This window comes from Ahaetulla prasina, chromosome 8 (assembly GCF_028640845.1).
Source record: "Ahaetulla prasina isolate Xishuangbanna chromosome 8, ASM2864084v1, whole genome shotgun sequence".
Lineage (NCBI taxonomy): Eukaryota > Metazoa > Chordata > Lepidosauria > Squamata > Colubridae > Ahaetulla > Ahaetulla prasina.
This window is the reverse complement of record NC_080546.1, coordinates 36111693-36133018: the sequence shown is the minus strand read 5'-3', so window position 1 is coordinate 36133018 and position 21326 is coordinate 36111693. Positions and strand designations below refer to the sequence as shown.

The 21326-nt window shown below is 36.8% G+C and overlaps 1 protein-coding gene across 4 annotated transcripts in view; it reads left to right on the top strand.

Moving 5' to 3' along the window:
* The window catches only part of GAB1 (GRB2 associated binding protein 1), a 113632-nt gene extending 95240 nt beyond the window's left edge, over positions 1-18392 (top strand). For all 4 annotated transcript variants that reach the window (XM_058192820.1, XM_058192823.1, XM_058192821.1 and 1 more), the window contains 8 exons: positions 14-615; positions 5191-5276; positions 6259-6565; positions 11136-11225; positions 13660-13753; positions 14251-14374; positions 15842-15964; positions 16676-18392. In XM_058192820.1, the coding sequence (XP_058048803.1) occupies positions 14-615; positions 5191-5276; positions 6259-6565; positions 11136-11225; positions 13660-13753; positions 14251-14374; positions 15842-15964; positions 16676-16834 (1585 nt within the window). In that variant the 3' untranslated portion in view covers positions 16835-18392. The remainder of the gene's footprint in view (positions 1-13; positions 616-5190; positions 5277-6258; positions 6566-11135; positions 11226-13659; positions 13754-14250; positions 14375-15841; positions 15965-16675) is intronic.
* Positions 18393-21326: the final 2934 nt, after the last annotated feature.

Sequence of the window (21326 nt, the reverse complement as noted above, 5' to 3'; positions counted from 1 at the left end):
GTTTAATATTTAGGTTGTCATCTGAAACAGCAAAATCTGCTTGTTCTGAAACAGATTGTAATGATAATGTGCCTTCCCATAAAAGTTCTGTGCAATCACTAAACAAGCACACAGTGAATGGATATTTTCAGCAACATAGTGTATATGATTCCCCCACATCAAGAGCGGCTTCAGTGTCAGTAGATGGCAGTCTTTATAATCTACCACGGAGTTATTCTCAAGATGTTTTACCAAAGGCATCTCCTTCTGGAACTGATGTAGACGGAGAACAACATGTTTTCAGCACCCCATCTGCAACCTCTTCTCTTGATACACAGATGAGGCATTTCTCCCTTAGTTATGACATTCCCACAACACCTGGAAGTACTTACCAGATTCCGCGAACTTTTCCAGAAAGTTCATTGACTCAAGGTTCAAAGCTAGAGACTATTCCAGATGTTCCTCCACCGCGTCCTCCAAAGCCTCATCATGCTTCAGATCGCTCTCCGGTGGAGGCATGTAGCATCTCACGTACTGCCTCAGATACTGATAACAGTTACTGCATCCCTACAGGTGGCTTGCTCCCATCTCGCAGCAACACAATTTCCACCATGGATATGAATATATTTCGCAAAGGTTAGTGGGGTTTTTTACCGGATAAGTTTTATCAAATATTTCATTTGTATTTCATTGAAATATTTCAAGATCCAAGAGAAGGATGTTAGCTCAAAATCATTGGATTTGTTTTAATTTCCTTTTAATGTGATGTTAAAATCTTGATACATTGTATTATTTCAATGCAGATTTCCATTCAATAATATTTATATAATATTATTTTAAATTGTGAACATTTTATTTTTATTTTTATTAAATTTTTATACCGCCCTTCTCCCTAGGGACTCAGGGCGGTGTACAGCCAGAAGATAAAAAACATAAAAAATATACAATTAAAACAACAATTTAAAACCGAGCATATTAGAAAATGGCCAATTAAAAATTTAAAATTTAAAATTACAACCCTAAAATAATAAAACTCCGGTTAAAAAATTTAAAATTATTTTAAAATATTAAGCCAGTCCCGCTTGAATAAATAGATGTGTTTTCAGCTCACGGCGAAAGGTCCGAAGATCAGGCAATTGACGCAATCCAGGGGAAATTCGTTCCAGAGCGTAGGAGCTCCCACAGAGAAGGCCCTACCCCTGGGGGCCGCCAGCCGACATTGTTTGGTGGACGGCACCCTGAGAAGACCCTCTCTGTGTGAGCGTACGTGTCGGTGGGAGGCATGAGGTAGCAGCAGGCGGTCCCGTAAGTACCCGGGTCCTAAGCCATGGAGCGCTTTGAAGGTGGTAACCAAAATCTTAAAGCGCACCCGAAAGACCACAGGAAGCCAGTGCAAGCTGCGCAGGATCGGTGTTATATGGGAGCAGCGAGTTGCTCCCACTATTACCCGCGCAGCTGCATTCTGGACTCCGGAATGCACTTCAAGGGTGCACTTCAAGGGCAGCCCCATGTAGAGAGCATTGCAATAATCCAAATGGGAAGTGACAAGAGCGTGAGTGACCGTGCATAAGGCATCCCAGTCAAGGAAGGGGCGCAACTGGCGAACCAAGCGTACTTGGTAAAAAGCCCTCCTGGAGATGGCCGCCAAATGATCATCAAACGACAGCCGCCCATCCAGGAGGACGCCCAAGTTGCGCACCCTTTCCATTGGGGCCAATAACTCGCCCCCGACAGCCAGCTGCGGCTGTACCGGGGTGCCGGCATCCACAGCCACTCCGTCTTGGAGGGGTTGAGCTTGAGTCTGTTTCTCCCCATCCAGACCCGTACGGCTTCCAGACACCGGGACAGCACTTCGACAGCTTCGTTGGGGTGGTCCGGGGTGGAAAAGTACAGCTGCGTATCATCAGCGTACAGATGGTAACTCACACCGAAACCACTGATGATCTCACCCAGCGGCTTCATATAGATGTTGAAAAGGAGAGGCGAGAGAATCGACCCCTGCGGCACCCCACAAGTGAGGCGCCTCGCGGTCGATCTCTGCCCCCCTGTCAACACCGTCTGCGACCGGTCGGAGAGATAGGAGGAGAACCACCGATAAACGGTGCCTCCCACTCCCAACCCCTCCAACCGGTGCAGCAAGATACCATGGTCGATGGTATCGAAAGCCGCTGAGAGATCTAATAGGACCAGGGCAGAGGAACAACCCCTATCCCTGGCCCTCCAGAGGTCATCCACCAACGCGACCAAAGCTGTCTCTGTACTATGACCGGGCCGGAAGCCGGACTGGAACGGGTCTAGATAGACGGCTTCATCCAGGTACTGGGGAAGCTGCCATGCAACCACAAAGCGAAGGTTGGAGACTGGACGGTAATTCCCCAAAATAGCTGGGTCCAGGGAAGGCTTCTTGAGGAGGGGTCTCACCACCGCCTCTTTCAAGGCGGCTGGGAAAACCCCTTCCACCAAAGAAGCATTTATAATTCTCTGGAGCCAGCCTCGTGTCACCTCCTGAGTAGCCAGTACTAACCAGGAGGGACACGGGTCCAGTAAACATGTGGTTGCATGTAACCTCCCCAGCAACCTGTCCACGTCCTCGAGAGCCACAGAATCAAACTCATCCCAAATAACCTCAACAAGATGAGGCTCTGTCATCACACTTGGATCATCGCAATTTTGGTCCAGACTATCCCGAAGCTGAACGATTTTATCGTATAGATAACCGTTAAACTCCTCGGCACGTCCCTGTAAGGGGTCATCCCGTCCCCCCTGATGAAGGAGGGACCGGACCACCCGAAACAGGGCGGCCGGGCGGTTATCTGCCGATGCAATGAGGGTGGAAACGTAAGAACGTTTCGCCTCCCTCATTGCCACTAGATAGGTCCTGGTAAAAGACCTCACTAGTGTCCGATCAGCCTCGGAACGACTAGACCTCCAGGTGCTCTCTAGGCGTCTTCTCCGAATAACATTCTATTATTTAGCAAGCTCAGAGTACTGATAAAAAGTAAAAGTAAAAATATATCAATATTAAAAGCATTTTAAGATGTCAATATTGCAAGTTTAAAATTATTTAATTTTCCATACTCAAGGAGTTTACTTTGAGTGAGTGAGTTATCTTGTCTATGGTATATGTCCTTAGACTTGGTTTTCTAGTTGCGCTACCTTTTGTTGTAGATTATTAAGAGAGACATCACTTAGGGCAAGGGTGTCAAACACAATGCCCGCACACCGGATCTGGCCCAAGGGGTGCTTAAATCCTGCCCATGGACCAGCCTGGAAATATCAAAGGACCAAAAGCCATGCAGGGTCTATTTTTGGCCAGCAGAGTGTTGCTGGAGGCCCGGGAGGCCAAAAACTGGTCACGTGGGGCAATAGTGGTTTTCAATTTTGGCTGCTACCAGTTTACTTATGGGCTTGCGTGTGCGTGTGCCGCTTCTGCACATGCGCAGAGATGTCCAAGTGGGTGAGCGGAGCCTCCTGCTGTCGCCGCTTCCGGTCCACCCAATCTGGAGCGAAATGATAGCAGACCACCACTGATGTAGGAGCCTCAGTGACCCGTTTTTAGCTGGCAGAGTGCTGCTGGAGACCAGGCAGGCTGAAAATGGGCTCATTTCGGCCTGTTTTTGGCCCGCAGGGTGCTGCCACCCCCCCCCCCCAGTCGGCCTGCAGAGAACTACAATGCTATTCTTGCCGCGAAGAAATCCAGTTTGACACCCCTGTCTTAGGGCTACCAGCAATATGGATATCTTACATTAAGGATTAGATGAAACCCTCTTGTACTGTCAAATTTCAGTACCAAAACAGAAATATGCATGCATGTTTACTATGTTTTTTTTTCCTATATAGTAATGGATGGGTAAAAATTGGGCTACACTTGATACATTTATTTTAATTAATTTCCCAACCTATTAAAAAAATTCCTTTTATGTCATCATTGCACCAACATGTATCGCCTGTGTCCCTATGGAAATTTTTTAAAAGCAAGCCTTATTTGCAACAGGGCTACCTGCCCTCAGCTAAATGCCTTCAAATCCCTTTGAGCATGGGTATTGAACTCTCAGAGTCACGTTGCTGTCATGTGACGTTTCACAATGTTTTTCCCATTTGTGGAGCTGGGGTGGGCTTGGCCTGCGCATGACACATCTGGCCCGCGGGCCACCAATTTGACACCCTGGTTTTGAGCCTGAATGCTATTTATGATATAAATCAATCATTTCATTATCAAGCAAGATGGCTTCCAGAGTTCAAACTATTTTTAATCTGAAAATTGCCATTGTGGTATTCATCTTTTACTATCCAAGTACGCCGTAATCATTTTAGTGTCTACAAAGTAGGAGTAGGCCATCTAGTGCTTTTGAATGTTGTGGCTTTTAGCTCCCTTTTGCTTCTGTTGGAATGGCTAAGCCTGAGGTTGTATAAAGAGGCATGAGCTTGGACAGTATCTTTTAGATATTTATGTTTGTCCCTTGCAACTTCATAACATTTGAAATCTTTATGAATATTATGAATCTTTATGAAATAATGAGGGTGATATGGGATTAAGGAGGAGGTTGAGATGTGCAGAAGAGCCAAATCTGGCAGTCAAAATGAAAATTACAGAACAATTTGGATTAAAAGAAGGATGGGAGGGGATATTTCTCTCTCCCTTTTAAGTCTGATTTCTTTGTTCACTGCTTACATCTATAAGGTTGAGCACTGGCACTGTTTGCATTTTTAAACTGTGACATAGAGAATTTTCCTGTTACTGAGTTACAATGCTATTACCTATCCTTGAAGTTGGCTGAAATGTACAGTGGCTAGAAATTTTGCCTGTTTTGAGGCTAACCTTAAATGGTTTTGGAATAACAGGAAAAACATTAATTCCAAGATTAATCTAAGAATGACTTACCCTTATTTTAGCCAGGGGCTGGAAATCAGGTGAAATTAATATTATAGTAGTGGAACATGAAAAACGGCATGCTTGTGGCTGTACTTAGCTGTAAGTAGACACCTGGCCTAGTCCTTCTAGCCCTTCCCTCAGCTATAGCTATATTGCACTTCAACTCCCATTATTTCCAATCAAGTGAAGTTTGTGTGAATATATCCAAAACATAACAAATGTGGGAAGGCTGTTACAGAAAGTGGTTATACAAAATTTCCCATTTTGACTACTTGCACTTACTTGTGTGATTTTATGTCATTGGGGGAAAACATTTGCTTTCTTCTCCCTTGTTTTAGACCTTGGTTCTCAAGATTGCTATTTTGTTCCACGAACATTTCCAAATGATAGATCAAGCTCACTGGAAGGCTTCCATAACCACTTTGTAAGTATTATTTTGATTTGCCAAGGAGGAAAAAAGTTTCTAAAGCTGAAATGCCAGTCGACTTACTATTGAAGTCAAGAAAGATGCTGAATATCAAACATCAAACTTTAGGCTGACCATCAAACATCAATCATTTGCTTTATTGTTTTGCTTAGCCAGAGACAACCTAGATATTCTCTGCGCCATAAATTGAGATATCATATTTTTAATGCACGAAGTCACAAGATCAGTACAAGAAGTCTCTTAGAAGTGGATTAAACTTAAACTCTCTACAACCAGAAATTCTTTAAGAGTGTTCTCATTCTGACATGTAATGTCATGTATTAAAAATATGGTATCTCAATCTACTGCACATGGAATATCTAAGTTGTCTGTGACTGTTGTCTAATGTTGTCTCTGAAAGCTAAGAGGTCATTTGCTGGTCAGAAGGATCTGTAGTGATGCCTACTGGAACTTAAGTTGGTGATCTTACATGAGCAAATATTTTAATGTCAACATCTGCAGGCCTTTTATCAAGATGTTGAAAATACCCATTGAGTCCTTACTATACCATGCATATTTCAGCATTTATCATACTGAGCATTTGGTTGTGTCCATATTCACTAATAAAAAACAGTGAGGATCTTTAATATAGCTATGAAAAATATTTGCAAGGATGGCTTGGCTATAATGTAATAATAGGGCTTCTTCATAATGGGACATCAACCTGATGAAATAAAGGGAAGGAGCTTGGCAAATATTATGGTAGAAATAATTCAGCACATAAACATCTTGCAAAATGTGAAGAAAGGTGGAAAGCACATAATAGGACGAGAAGGCTTAGGATGTGGTGGATGTTTAAATGCGTAAGGGATGAAAGAATTCTCTTCCGTGAAGGAAAGGTTGGGATCCTTTGATCAATAATGTAATAATGTATCCTACAACTTGAATCATAGTCAGTGAATTCTGATTAATTTACTGCTATCATAACTCTTGTTTCTAGAAAAATAAAAGTCTATTGACTGTGGGAAGTGTTTCAAGTGAAGAACTGGATGAAAATTATGTTCCCATGAACCCTAACTCTCCTCCACGTCACCATTCTGGCAGTTTTACTGAACCCATCCAAGAAATGACGAACTATGTGCCAATGACTCCTGGCACGTTTGATTTTTCACTATTTGGAATGCAAGTGCCTCCACCAGCACACATGGGATTTAGATCTAGTCCAAAGACCCCTCCTAGAAGGCCAGTCCCTGCAGCAGAATGTGAACCTCCTCCAGTGGACAGGAACCTAAAACCAGACCGGAAAGGTGAGATATAAGTGTATGCAGCCAGTTGCTCTAAGCATTTTCTTCCCATCATTGTTTACCCTTCACAGAATAAAATCATATTAGAAGTTGATAGCCAGTATGAACAATTTTAATTTAGAGTTTTATTATTAAGATATTAAATAGGTTCATCATAGTTTAATTTTTGATTTGTATCTTCCTTTTAACACTTACTTTCTGTAAGCCACTTCGAGCCAATTTGGGCTCATGTGCTTAGATGAATTATGCAACTAAATAAAATCACAGCAATTTTTATAAAACATTTGCAATATTTTATTGTTAATGCTATACTTTAAATTAAAGTTTTGTTTTTTAATTTTGTGCAAAATCTTGTAAAGCAGATTAAATCTCTGTTTTGGAAGTAATTTGGACATCATTAATCTATGTTCATCAGAATTTATAATGTTATTTGTTTTTCATAAAATAAGTTACTAAATGGATATCATTTAAATCCTTAATTTACAAATAGATACAACATTTTTGAAGCTGGCCAACTCATAGTTTTACTGTGTTCGAATTTTGCTAGTACTAAATATTTCATCTCAAATATCGTCATCTTACACTGTCTATCAAAGCGGTATTAATATATAATACATATTTTAATGTAGCGCTGTAGAAGGAATGCATGTCATTGTCATGGAATAGCAATAGCAGTTAGATTTATATACTGCTTCACAGTGCTTTACAGGCCACTCTAAGTGGTTTACAGAATCAGTACATTGCTTCAACAACCTGGGTCCTTACCGAGATTTATATCGACCTTGGAAGGATGGAAAGCCGAGTCAACCTTGAGCCGGTGAGAATTGAACTGCTGGCAGTCATCAGAATTAGCCTGCAATATTGCATTCTAACCACTGCACCACCACGGCTCTCTAATAATAGTGAACTATTATTAACTATTACTCCTAGATGTTGTAAAATTACCATTCATAGCTTGCCTCATCATTGGCTATGCCAGTGCAGTTCAGTAACATGTGGAGGGCCCTGCTTCAATGTCTTACAGGCTTTTTAATTGAATCATATTCTTTGCTCCCAATAGAAGAGATTGTATTGTAGTTTAGGGAGCCTTGCTGCTGTCTGAGCTTGGTTGTTTTTCTTGCAAGAAAATGACCAAGCTCAGACAGCATCAACAAATTCACAGATTATTTGCTTTCCTGAGATCTACTAAAATGGGAGAAGGAGCAGAGTGGCAATTTTCTCTTATTCCCTCTGCAGCACCTTTTATATAAGAGTATAGGAAGGAAGTGGCAGCAGGAGAGAAAGAACAAGAGAATATTACTGCCATATTTCCTTTTCTAGCATAATGATTTGCTAGATTCAAGTTCCTATTTGTTTATAGAGGTAGAAGCCTGGATCCAACTCAGTGTATATAAAAATAGAGGCAGGTAAGTTTTTTTTCTTCTAACAAGAGAAGACACACATTATTTGAGCATGTTTTGCATATATGTTATTTTATAAAGGGTTTTTTTTAACCTTGACTCATACTGAATTATGTGCTGATCATAATTATGCTTTTTTGCTGTTCTAATTGTTTTAGTGCTTGCAAGTGTTTGTGATGGTACTTTATAAATCTCATTGGTAGCAAATTCAGATTTTGCTTTCTCTCAGCATTGCTGATCAGCATTTCTACCAATCAAATAACTTGAGTTCCTCAGAACTTTTGCTTAAATGTCATTAAAAATTCTTATTGATTTCAAATGTAATAGAGGTGTAGCCTCAAAGAAAAAATTAAAAGGAGTTGTTTTTAAACATCACATCAATCTCTTTTATTAGCACCTGCCTTAACAGAGATTGCTTGACATAGTGTAAGCCGCCCTGAGTCTTTGGAGAAGGGCGGGATATAAATGCAAATTAAAAAAAAAGATGTCCTAAATTTAATGTAAGATTAATTGACACAAAATATAATTGCAAAATGGAACATAAACATGAATTAAATACTTAATTACAGTTGAAAGTTCATACAGTCTTGAGTTTTTTAGTAGATGATGCATTGAGATCTTTAAAAATGTTAACAGAACTCTGACTGCTCATGCTTTAAAAAGATTAGCTATCTATAAAGCAAAGAAAATAGCATGTTTGATTTCTGATGTAATTGTGTACAGTTTTATATAATAAATAGTTAACGAGGCTTTTCAAAGCTGGTGCTTTAGTTTCTCTTGCACACTTGTCTTTAGAGCACTGTTGAAGTAAGAATACAGTATTCTTTTGTTGTTCATGTTATAACCTTTCCTTTTGAGGTAATAAGGCATTTCATATGCAGTGATAATTCTATTTTGTTATTGTGACTCTTTTAATTTGCATACTGGTGACAGATTTTGGGTATTTTACCGTAGAGCAGGGGTGTCAAACTCGCGGCCCACGGGCCAGGTGCATCACATTCTTCCCACGTCCACTCCCAGTTTATCAAAGGGGAAAAAAGGTCTGATACATCACGTGACGACAACGTGACGATGCGAGTTTGATTCTCCTGCCCTAGAATTACAGGTAGAACATTAAACATAAATCTTGGATCCTAAAATACCTTGGCATAGTAGGACCGTTTTCTATTTTAGCTGTTCTACCTTAAAGGTGAGGGTTACCCTTAGGGACAATATGAAAGAGGAAGGTATAGAACATGATTTCCTAAAATCACATAAAACTCTCTTCCTGTGAACTTCATAGTTATAAAGGATCCTAGTCTAATCAATTTAAATGTCAAACCTAAATAAAGTTTATTGTCATCTTGATCTGTATAAAATCCCAGAAATGAACTATTGTTTATTCAACCAGCAGAGAATGATTCTCAAACAATTGTAAAATAAAAATAAAGAATAGTTAAGTTAAAAGATTGGCCAGATCTTTTACTTTGGTCAGTAAATTTTATTTTTTAAGATACTGTTGCTTCTGCAAAATGACATAAAATTCTATATTTGGAAGAGGCCTGCTTTAAATTTGATAATCCTGATAATCCTGGTTTCCACATGTTAGTTCACTTTGTTGATCTGTTATCCATAGCTTTATTGAATTCATTTAAAGAAAGCTAAATGTGAGATTTTGGTGGGCTTTTTTGTTTGAATTTTGGTTTTTGGTTGAACTTTTCAGGAACCCACAAAACGCACAACAATGCAGGAAAACGTTATGAAGTCAGTTTTTTAAAGTATTCCTTTTGCCAGCAATCATGATACTCCAGTAATAATTAGTTATTCTAATTGAAAACTATTTTATACCTTTCAAATCTTTCATCATATAATTTAATGTTAGATATTGGGGTAAGGCTATCATAAATATAATTAAAATTTTAAAATAATAAATGCATCATAGTCACCCTGCTTATTTCTTACAGCTGCATTCATTCTTGTTGATACAAAATTAAAGTTGCTGCTGTATTTCACTGCTGAAATTCCTGCCTATAGTAGTAATTTGAAGGGCATTTTATTTATTTAACTATAGAAATAGCAATAGCACTTAGACTTCCATACCATTTAATAGTGCTTTACAAGACTCTCTAAGCACTATACGGCATCAGCATATTGCCCCCAACAATCTGGGTCCTCATTTTATCAACCTTAGAAGGATGCAAGTCTGAGTTAATCTTGAGCTGGTCAGGATTGAACTCTGGCAGTGGGGAGAATTAGCCTGCAATACTGTGTTCTAACCACTGTGCCCCCACATAAGCTCTATATGCTATTAAAAAATACCTTGTTTCTGTAACCTTTAAGTAGGCAAAACAGTGCATCATAGAGTAAGAATTTTTGAAACAAGGAACTTCAAATGGGCTATCTTATGGAATTCAGGACCTGTGATTTTGATAGGATTGAAATGTGGCAAATTTGTTGTCACTTCAGTGATGCTATGTCACCATCCAGAGAGTCAGTAGACTAGTACCACTCTAGCTTTCCACAGGCTGGTTAGATTGGCCTCTCTTTTGACTGTTGGAGACCAAGTAGAAAAGTTCCACTCTAGCCCTTCAGAGACCAGGTAAACTGGTCCTACCATCAACTGCTGGAGTGCAGTTAGCCACAGGAAGTCAGAAGTCATTCCCACTCTCATGGTATTTTGCTTTTGGTCGTTCTGTTTTTCTGTGTAGATAAGGAAATAGTTTTGAATATTTTTGAGTCATCTAGTTTAACATATTTATATGCTTCAATAATTAAAAATACTTTTACCGTAAAATGGCATACAGAACACATTCTCTGTGCTGTGGCTCACCTTTTTTTCCTTGATATATTTTAATCCCTTTTACTGTATGCTAGTTTGCTTTGTTGAAGTATCATTGTAGTGTTCCTCCTTCCAATATGGTAGCTAATAGCGCTGTTTTCAGCAAGAACATCGTATTTGTTGGTGACATTCAACTCAATTGCTTCCTTCAAGCAACTTTGATGCATGGGCTCTCAGCATGCGGCATGTATCTTAGTGTGTGAGATTTTTGTCTGTCACTTGCTTGCTTACCTTTCACAAATGCAATCTCTTTCTGCAAGGCACTTTGCAGCTTCTTACTAGTTGTTATTTTGCTGGTTTGTATCTTGATAATAAAAAGCTATATTAAGAAAGATTCCTTTTTTTTATCAATTAGGTCAAAGCCCTAAAATTTTAAGACCTAAACCTCATGGTTTAGAGCGAACAGATTCACAAACCATAGGTGACTTTACAACAAGGAGAAAGGGTATGTACTTCGGCATTGCATGATCTATTGGGCTCAGTATCAAACTCCAGTAAAAACTAATAGTGACTACTCATATTGTTCCAGTTGATAGGACTGCTAGCGTCTCAGCCATGTTTTCAACTTGCTCAGGAAAAGACATTTGTAGCAAAACGTGTTGAAAATGCTGCATGTAAATTAGTTTTCTTCCCTTTAACTTATCTTAGGCATTATTTCAAATATATTTTACTTGGTTTTAGATTATTTACACATTATATGTGTAATGTGCTATTCTAATGTGAAATACATAAATGCCCAAGTAACTGAGTTATGCCATATTATGACTTATGAAACTACTCTTTATAGAGATTTTATTAGTATAAAAGATTTTTTTCAATTAATGTGTAAGTGGGAAAAATTGACATCTTTTTACACACACATTAGATAAACTTAGTAAAGTATCTAGAAATTTATCTAGTAATATATAAAATTTAGTAATGTCAGAAGTAATTGACACATTGCTATTTTAAAATTATCCCTGACTTGATTTGATTTTGGTATTAGATGTATTATATAGTCCTGAAGGCCTTTCAACAATTAGGAGCATTTCTGCTACTTCTTTCTTGAACTACTTCAAAGGTCTGAAAGGCTTATATGGAAGCCAAAAAAAGAACAGGCTGCTTCAAAGAATAGAAGAAAAGTACTGTGTTTAATGTTCACACACATTAAACACAAATGTGTGTTAAGCACATTAAGCTTCAAATGTGTTTTGAAGCACATTTTCCCAATTATTTTTTGAAGTGTGCAATTTAATTGTTATACATTTATAACATTATATTAAATTGTGTATTTAAGTGTTTTTAAAATGTCATAAAAGATATTTTTTCTCCCATTGCCCTATCTTTAAAAAACTTTCTAACATATTTAATACTCCTATAAAAAAAGAATGTTTGATAATTACTGTAAAATTAATCTATGTTAAAAATACAATGGATATATACATACATGCTTATTCATGGCCCAGATAGTATTTTAAGCATTTTAAAGTAATTTTTAAAAAAACCCTTTTTTTAATTAGTCTAATCAAGAATTGTATGACTGGTTTAAAATAGTTCTAAAGAGAATATTCCATGTACCAAATTGTTTAGAAACAGAAGTATGTCAGTCAATATGTTACAATAATGAAACATATTATACTATTTACTAATTTATACCAGTAACTTAATATCTATTATTTACAATAGAGTACAAAATTGGAACTAAAACCTGAGATTGTAAAACTATTAAAATCAACTATACATTTTTTTAAATGTGTTTTTAGGGTCTTTTAATGTCTTTTATCTTGGACATTATTTCAAATATATTTTGCTTGGTTTTAGGTGTTAGGATATTTAACACAGAGTGCACTTAAAAAAAATTGTATGTAGACCTTTTCAGATTATCTCAAAGAACAAGGAGATCATATACAAGCAGATTTGACTCAAGTAGCCTGCATTCAAATGATAGGAAGCTTTAAAGATATTAAACAATGTTTTGTATTTGACATTTTGTATTAAGCCTGAAAAAAGGTATTTTACCAATTTAGTTATTAATTAGCATTAATTTTTTAATACAAAACATCCTTTTTTTCTGCATCATTTGATCACTCAAGGCTACTGAAGTTCAATAATATGCAAACATTCAAAAATCAAATGCATAAAGTATATCAAAAAATATTTGTCTGCATACGTACTAAATGTTAACATTTCCCAGGATCCGTTTGTTTTTAATGCAGGGTAATATTAAATCATAGCTAGTTGCTCTAAGGTTGTTTTTATAAAATAACAAAAAAAAAAGAGTTAGGCAGTTAATGCTTAAATCTAGTATCATACTGAGTGAGACCTTCTTATAATGATTATGATCTTATGACATGGTTTAGCTAATAATAATTGCATTCTCATGAGCTTAATAGGCAAAAAAGATCTGAATTCTATGATCTTCTGCTAAATCATACACTATTGTGTTGATTAACTTCCCTTTCTTTATAAAAAGAATCTTACAAAATTAACCAAGGTATTTAGGAGGGAAAAGAATAGTTATGGTTGTTTATTCTAGCAAGATACACTCCTTGAAAAGTGAAAAATTGGAATTTATCTATTAAAAACAAACAGTCTGAAGAACTGGTTTAGTGGAAAGTCAATTAGTCTTGAATAATTTTTTAGACTAGTAACAATTTGCACAAAGCAATTTTTTGTTTGTGTGCGTGTTTTAAAAGCAGTAATGAGAACTAATACAAACGAAATTAGAACAGAGAAATTTAAGAAGAAACCATGTAGTATAAAGAGTATATTAAATTTATTTTCCCATAACATTTCATGGTGAAGTTTCATATGGAAAATGAAATATAATAACGTGTGTATAGTAATGTAAGATTTCTCTTAAAATACATTATTTTCAAACTTGTTTCTTGTGTATATAGTGAAACCAGCACCACTAGAAATTAAACCTTTATCAGAATGGGATGAATTGCCAGCTCCAATTAGATCTCCAATTACCAGAAGTTTTACACGAGAGTAAGTCTTTGATTTCTTCTATATTCGCACTGCAGTATATTCTTTTTTATTCAACAGTGACCACAACAGCTATTTGTTCTGCCCATATAAATTGCTTTACATATGTTCCTGCCATTTTACCATACAGCAGAGAGTCTAGTAAGGAATTATGAAAAAATCAAATTGGCAGTCATGACCACCATCTTGATTTTTATGAATCCCTCAGAAGCCACCACCAGAAAGTCTTGGTTATGTTGCTGGGATTTTCCTACATAATATTTCTCTTACGGCACCACAGGTTTTTTAAAAAAATCTCTTCAGAAACAGTTCTTGATATTTTACTGCTAGATTTTTTTTGCATTTCTTATTTCTTGAATTATCATTCAACTCCTTTATTTTATGGTTCTTGCTTTTAAAGGGAAAAATAGAATAGAAATACTTAAATAAATACAGAAATATATCTATGAACAGCATAAAATAAATACACCACGCATTTTAAAATACTTTTCTTCATTTAGTTCTTCCAGGTTTCCATTATCCCCCCGGCCAGATTCAATTCATAGTACAACTTCTAGCAGTGATTCACATGACAGTGACGAGAATTATGTACCCATGAATCCAAATCAGTCCACTGATGATCCAGTAAGTGGTTTTACATTATAAATATGTCCTTTCTTCACAATCATATCTTCACAATTTTCTGTTTTTCAGGGGGGAGGGGAGGTATTAAATCAATTAGATACTTTGAGGCTTTAAAAGTGAAATAATGTTTACAATAATATGAGCATTATTTTGTAGTTACACTTAACAAATTAGGGATAGTAACAGATAAACTGGGCAATGGGATGAAGCAAATTAGTCATATTTGTTTTTAAAATGGTTTATTTCATGTATTTCATACCTTGAAATGTTATCATTAATGTCTGGCAATTAAGTTCTGGGGACCATAAATTGAATAAAATCTTGGAAGTAATGGGATTTAGTTGCCTCTTTCTCATATTCAGCCTTTTCTTTGTTTGAACCTAAGAATTGTTCTTTTGTTTAGAAATAAATAGCCAAATGGCCAGCCAATACTATTACAAAGTAGGGAACCTGTGGTTCTCCAGATACTGTTGAATTTCAATTCTCCTAAGGTCTGTTCAGAAATAATGCTCTTTTGAGTCACAAGTTTCTAAAGTGGCTGGTGAAAATACACAGGAACTACACAAGACCAGTATTTCAGTCCAACTTTTGTTCTAGCAAAAGATATTCTTTAGTCATTATATAGACTTACAGACTAGAAGCCTTCAGTGTATACAGAAACCTTTCAAAACTATTCGGCTATCATCATGTCTTCTGATAGTGAATGAATTATATTATGTCCCTGTACATTTTATACAACTTTAAGAAATATTTTATTTATGTATTGTGAAATAATAGTAAGAGAAGGTAGGCAAACCTTTCTATGGTCTTTGACCAACATGTACTTCTATATGGGGAAGCGAGGAGGGAGACAGTACATACTGTGAAGTAAATTCTTATGAATGTAAATGTTAATGTGGCCTTCTAAAATTTCAGGTTCATAACATCTCTTCTGACCCCCAAAAACACGTTAAACACTGTTCCAGCCATTCCAGGAGTGTTCTGAACTTGGTCATATTCCAAGTTTGGGATATTTCTGGAACGAACAAAACAGTATGAATAAAGGAGAATATCTGTAGCTCAGGGTTGACACAAGAAAACAGTGCAGTGGGGGTACATCACACTGCACTCCTTACTAGCACTGATGATGTTAGCTAGTTTGGGTAATGAAACATCTGCAAGAAAACAAGCAAGCTCAGAGAGCACCAAGAACAAAATAGTGTTAAGCCATTTCTAGTTAACCTAATACAACTCATGTTGACTTTGAGACCTTTTGCACATCTCTAACATTAAATCTGAGTTTGATTTTAGCTTTTTCCTATGCTGTGCCCCTAAATAATTTTAATTAAAGGCAATCTTAGTTGTAAAATATTATTGGATATTGAAATACATATTACAAAATGAGACAATAGTGCTTCACAATGTTGAGGGATATATTATATTAAAGTTTTTCACAAATAATAACAATAATTACAATTACAATTTCAGGGTTTGTTTGGCAGCAGCAGCCTTGATGGGGGAAGCAGTCCTATGGTAAAACCTAAAGGTGACAAGCAGGTGGAATATTTAGATCTGGATTTAGATTCTGGAAAATCGACTCCACCTCGCAAGGTAAACGCAATTGCATAGCTACCCACAGATAATTTAGCTCCTGACAATGAATCATTTTATTTGTCAATTACAGTGGAGGTCCATTTTTTTGGATTACCAAAAAATTACCATTATGTTATTTTCACTATACTGATAAGCTTAGAACTTTTCTTTCAGCCAACTTTCCAAAGCTGGGTAGAAAATGACTTTTATTCAAACACTAATGAATGTACGGTGTATACCTATTTACCAGTAGTTGCTTTCTTCTTCTTCATAAACTTAGATCAAGAGTTTATATCCCAATCTTTTAGTTTGAAAGAATGGAAGTGAGAAATAAATAAATAAGAATAATTATTTGCAAAAAAAAAAAAGTACCCCATTTTTTCCACTAGACATTTCTGCTGAATCACATTCTCTTCTGAAAATGAAGCCTTTCATTTCTGAAAAGACTTTTATGTTACATTGCTTTACTATAAGTCTCTCTGTGTATGTGCCTTAAAGTCATTGTTGACTCCTGAAAACTACCTGGACAAATTCCTGCAGTTTTCTTAGCAGCATTTTCAGAAGTATTTTGCCATTCCCTCTTTCCTAGAGCTGAAAAAGAGTGACTTGCCCAAGGGGCTTTGTGCCAAAGGCAAATCTAAAAGTCTCCATTTCTTGCCCACTGCCTTAACCACTATACCAACCCCTTTCTGTTATTCTACTTTATGTCTTGTTTTGTTTCTTTTCCAGAAAAAGAGTAGTGTTTCTGGCGGTAGTGTGGCTGATGAAAGAGTCGATTATGTTGTTGTTGACCAACAAAAAACATTAGCGTTGAAGAGTACAAGAGAAGCTTGGACAGATGGAAGGCAATCAACAGAATCTGAAACACCAACAAAAAGTGTGAAATGAAAATAAAATTTTTTGAAGTCCTGTTTAAATATTCTTAAAGAGAGCCACCATTAACTAAGAGAGAAGAATACTTCAATGAATTATTTTTCTTCAAATATTTCAACATCAAGCTGATGACAACATGAAATAAAACAGTAGCCTGTGGCAAATCTTAGTGATTTTCATGATGTAAAATAGTGTATCTGGGGTCTGAGAAAAACATTTTGATCTGGAATTAACTGATTGATAGTATTACAATGTTGTATGCACTTTTTCCTTGTTAAAATGGTGGTTCAGCTTTCTCCACCTAATGTACTTTTAACATCCTCCTTTCTCCCCCTGACACTACTATATAACATTCTAGGAAGTAAGCTATGTGTATGATAATGAAATTAAGGTCTGAAGTGCATTTTAATAGCTCAAAGATCAATTAGAAAAATAGTTTCACAATTTTAATCTACTTGAAATGTCAAGAGATGATTTGTTAAATGCCTATGTTTTATATTTAATACATGCAAAAAATACTTCAAATTCTATAGGTTGCCTTCCTATCAGAAATGGCTGTGAGTTAGTAATAATAGGCATGTTTCTGAATCTACTCTAATGTCTTATTCAATAATGCATTAGTTAGAGGAGGTCCTTTTGAATTTTCACTGAGAACAGTGTTCTTTATTTGCCGAGCAAAGATTCTGCAGGGAGGGATCTTTGCCCAGAATATCACATGACTCTCAATATCACTGAGGGTATGTAGTAATGACTGAACTCATTCTTTAACTGCATTTTACTTCATTTACAAAAACAGAAACTATGACATCAGGTACGTACCTAGCATCACATTGTGCTAGTTCACATATCAGGTTCAAACAACGTGCTTTTAATTTTCTACTGCAACCAAGCCTTTGTATTGGTTTTTAGTATGAAAATTCATGAGGCGGTGTGACATTCACTGTTTATAGTACTAGAAGATACTGTGATTTTTGTTTTGTTTTGTTTTTAAATCAAATTGCAATACAAATGAAAATATGTCTTGACACCACATGAATTTTTTTAATGATCCTTGTTATGCCAAGTTTCTTGCTTGGCCTTATATTTAAATTTCTATGTAAGTGGTATTTTTAACATTTTGTTCTTTTTTAAAAGGAAAACACAAGATTTATCCCATTTTAAAAAAAAGTTCTTCAGGTACAGAATTCATTTTGAACACTTTGATTTATTAAATCACTATTCTTATTCCAAATAGTAGCTGCTTCAACAGCTGAAAAGGGAAACACTAATTCTCTATAAAGTACAATTTTAAAAAATTATTAATCGTGGTGGAAAAATTTACTAATTCATTATTTTGTGGTTGTAAAAAAGAGAATGTTGTTTTTCTCAAACTTCATAAATACTGAATAAAGAAAGAAATGCTGGCCTTAATATTATATCTAATTTTCCAATCCCATTCCAACTTAATAGTTTGTAAATTTCTTTATTTCTAACAAGGTTTCTTTTTAAATTAGAAATATTTTGGTGTTTTAAATGTTTTTTAAACTAAACATTGCATTTTGAGATGAATTTTAAATAAATCCAAGTTGTTCTGCTTCATGTGTGCAACTCATTGATTGAGAACCATAAACATAGTTGTTAACCCTCAATAACTTCAGTATGTAGATTATTAAATGAGATAACCTATTAAAAAATGATGATAGTGTTTTTCAAACTGAAATGAAAGGGCATCTCCAAAAGATGTCTACCCAGTTTTTAATGCTTCTATTATCGAGCCCATTTGTTCATCAAAATTCTCTGAGTAGATGTACCTGGATAAGCCATACAGCCTAGATGAAGACAATCAAAACAGTCTGTTGACCACTGGAAGGAGCAGAACCGGGTGCTGCTATGCAAACAACAAGAGACTACAACAGGGCCCCCTAAGACTATACGAAACCTAAAGTCAGGTTTTAAGAGCTTTCAGAACTGACAAGAGAAGAGAGGTGGTCCTTATATCAAGGGAGATGTTCTTCCAGAGGACAGGGGATATAGTAGAGAAGGCTTCACATATCTGGAATCCAGACATATCTGATGGACAGAAACAAATGGTCTCTCAGATATCCAGGCTCTACTCCATGCAGGACTGTATATGTTAAAACAAGCCCACTGAATTTCACTCAGAATCCGACCGACAATCCATGTAGTTTGTATAGTGGCAATGACACATGGATATATTAAGAAGTACTTGTTACTGTTCGTGCTGAAGCATTTTGAACCACCTGTAGCTCTTGGGCAGCCCCATATAGGGTGCATCACAATAATTCAATCATGAGGTGAGCATACCATGAGTAACTGATTGGAGGCACTCCTGACTGAGAAATGGGTTTAACTGGCACCCAAGCTGAACTTGTGCAAAAGCCCTTCTGGCCACAGCTGTCACCTGCTCTTGAGCAGTAAGCTGCAACTCTATAAGGAACTGCAACTTGTGTACCAGTCTTCAATGGGGATGTGCTGCCTGATTTAAAAACAGCTAGTGCCCTCCAAAAGTAGAATTGTAGGGAATAATAATAATAATAATAATAATAATAATAATAATAATAATAATAATAATAATAATATAATATTTTAATTTGTATACCGCCTTTGTCCCGAAGGACTCAGGGCGGTTTACAGCCAGAATAAAAATACAGCAATACATACAATATTAAAAACAAACATTAAAATACAAATAACACTAAAAGTTAATATAAAATTAAAACCCCATAAAATCAGCTAAAAATTGAAATTAAAATTCAAGCCAGTCCAGCAAGACGAAACAAATAAGTCTTAAGTTCACGGTGAAGGGTCCGAAAGTCAGGTATTTGTCGGAAGTCCAGGGGGAAGCTTGTTCCACAGGGTGGGAGCCCCCACAGAGAAGGCTCTTCCCCTGGGGGCCACCAGTCAACATTGATTGGCTGATGGCACCCTAAGGAGTCCCTCTCTGTGAGAACGCACAGGTCGCTGGGAGATACAAGATGGCAGTAGGCGGTCCCGTAAATATCCCGGTCCTAAGCCATGGAGCGCTTTAAAGGTGGTAACCAATACCTTGAAGCGCACCCGGAAGACAACAGGCAGCCAGTGCAGTCTGCGCAGGGTGGGTGTTACATGGGAGCGCCGAACTGCTCCCTCTATCACCTGCGCAGCTGCATTCTGGACTAACTGGAGCCTTCGAGTGCTCTTCAAGGGGAGCCCCATGTAGAGAGCATTGCAGTAATCCAAGCGAGAAGTAACAAGAGCATGAATGACTGTTCATAGGGCATCCCGGTCCAGGAAGGGGCGCAACTGGCGAATCAGGTGAACCTGATAAAAAGCTCTCCTGGAGGAGATGGAGCAAAATATATGCTGCTGTGAATTCCTGAATGAAAAAGAATATAACTCTAAAAAATAAATTAGTTATGGAAGTTGAGATCCATGTAAATATAGGGTACTCTTAAAGTATACAGTAGTGACCAAAATTGTGGAAACCTTTTGCGAAAAGTGTACAGTATTTTTGAGATTTGATGGCTAATAACACCATTTTTTTGGTGGGGGAGTACCATAACATTATATATCCTCTGTCCAGGTAACATGGTTTTTAGCCTAGTTTAGTCTTTTCAACCGTTGAGAGATAAAAGTGGCTTTTTTCGTGGACTTTTAGATTTTAGGCCAAATTCCTGCAGTCTGCGCTGAACAGTCCTTGCACTCAACTTCACATTGCATTGCGCCATTTCATCTTGTATACACCCAGATGGTTTTCTTCTGTCATGTAGGCACAGTATCTTAATTCGTCTATCATCACTTGCTGTTGTGCACCTTTTCCTGCCTTTTCCAGTGTGGTTTTGTAGTGACTGAGTCTCCTTATACCTCTTCAAAAAGTTTTAGAAATGCCACCTTTGGTTAAGTTTCCAACAATTTTTCTTCTAATTTCTGTATAACTGTAGCCTTGTTCACTTAATAATATTATTTTACATTGCTTTCTGGGTGACCAGTCAACTCTTTGCACCAGTGGTGGGATTTAGCCAGTTTGCACCACTTCGGGAGAACCGGTTGTTAACTTTCTGAGCAGTTTGGCAAACTGGTTGTTGGAAGAAATCATTAGGGCAGAGAACCGGTTGTTAAATTACTTGAATCCCACCACTGCTTTGCACCATTACTTTAATTTTATTACGTTTTACAAACTCACTAAATGAAAAAATACAAAAAAACCCTACCAACTTGATAGCAATCACATAACACATTGATAAATGTCCTCCTCTCAGTTTCAATATGTGACAGCAATAACTGAATCCTACTATGATCTGATTGGCTCATTGCCAAAACAAGATGACATCTGATTGGTCCTCTAAAGACTCATGCTCAATGGCTACAATCAGATGAAGGAAAGCTACCTGATATCAACTTAAGCAAGTTATGCTTCTTTTTCTGGTTATTTGGCTATAACTTTTCATACAATACATAATTGAACAAACTTTGTTGCATTACATTCTTGATTAAATTATCTTTCCATTAACATATAATTGTATGATTC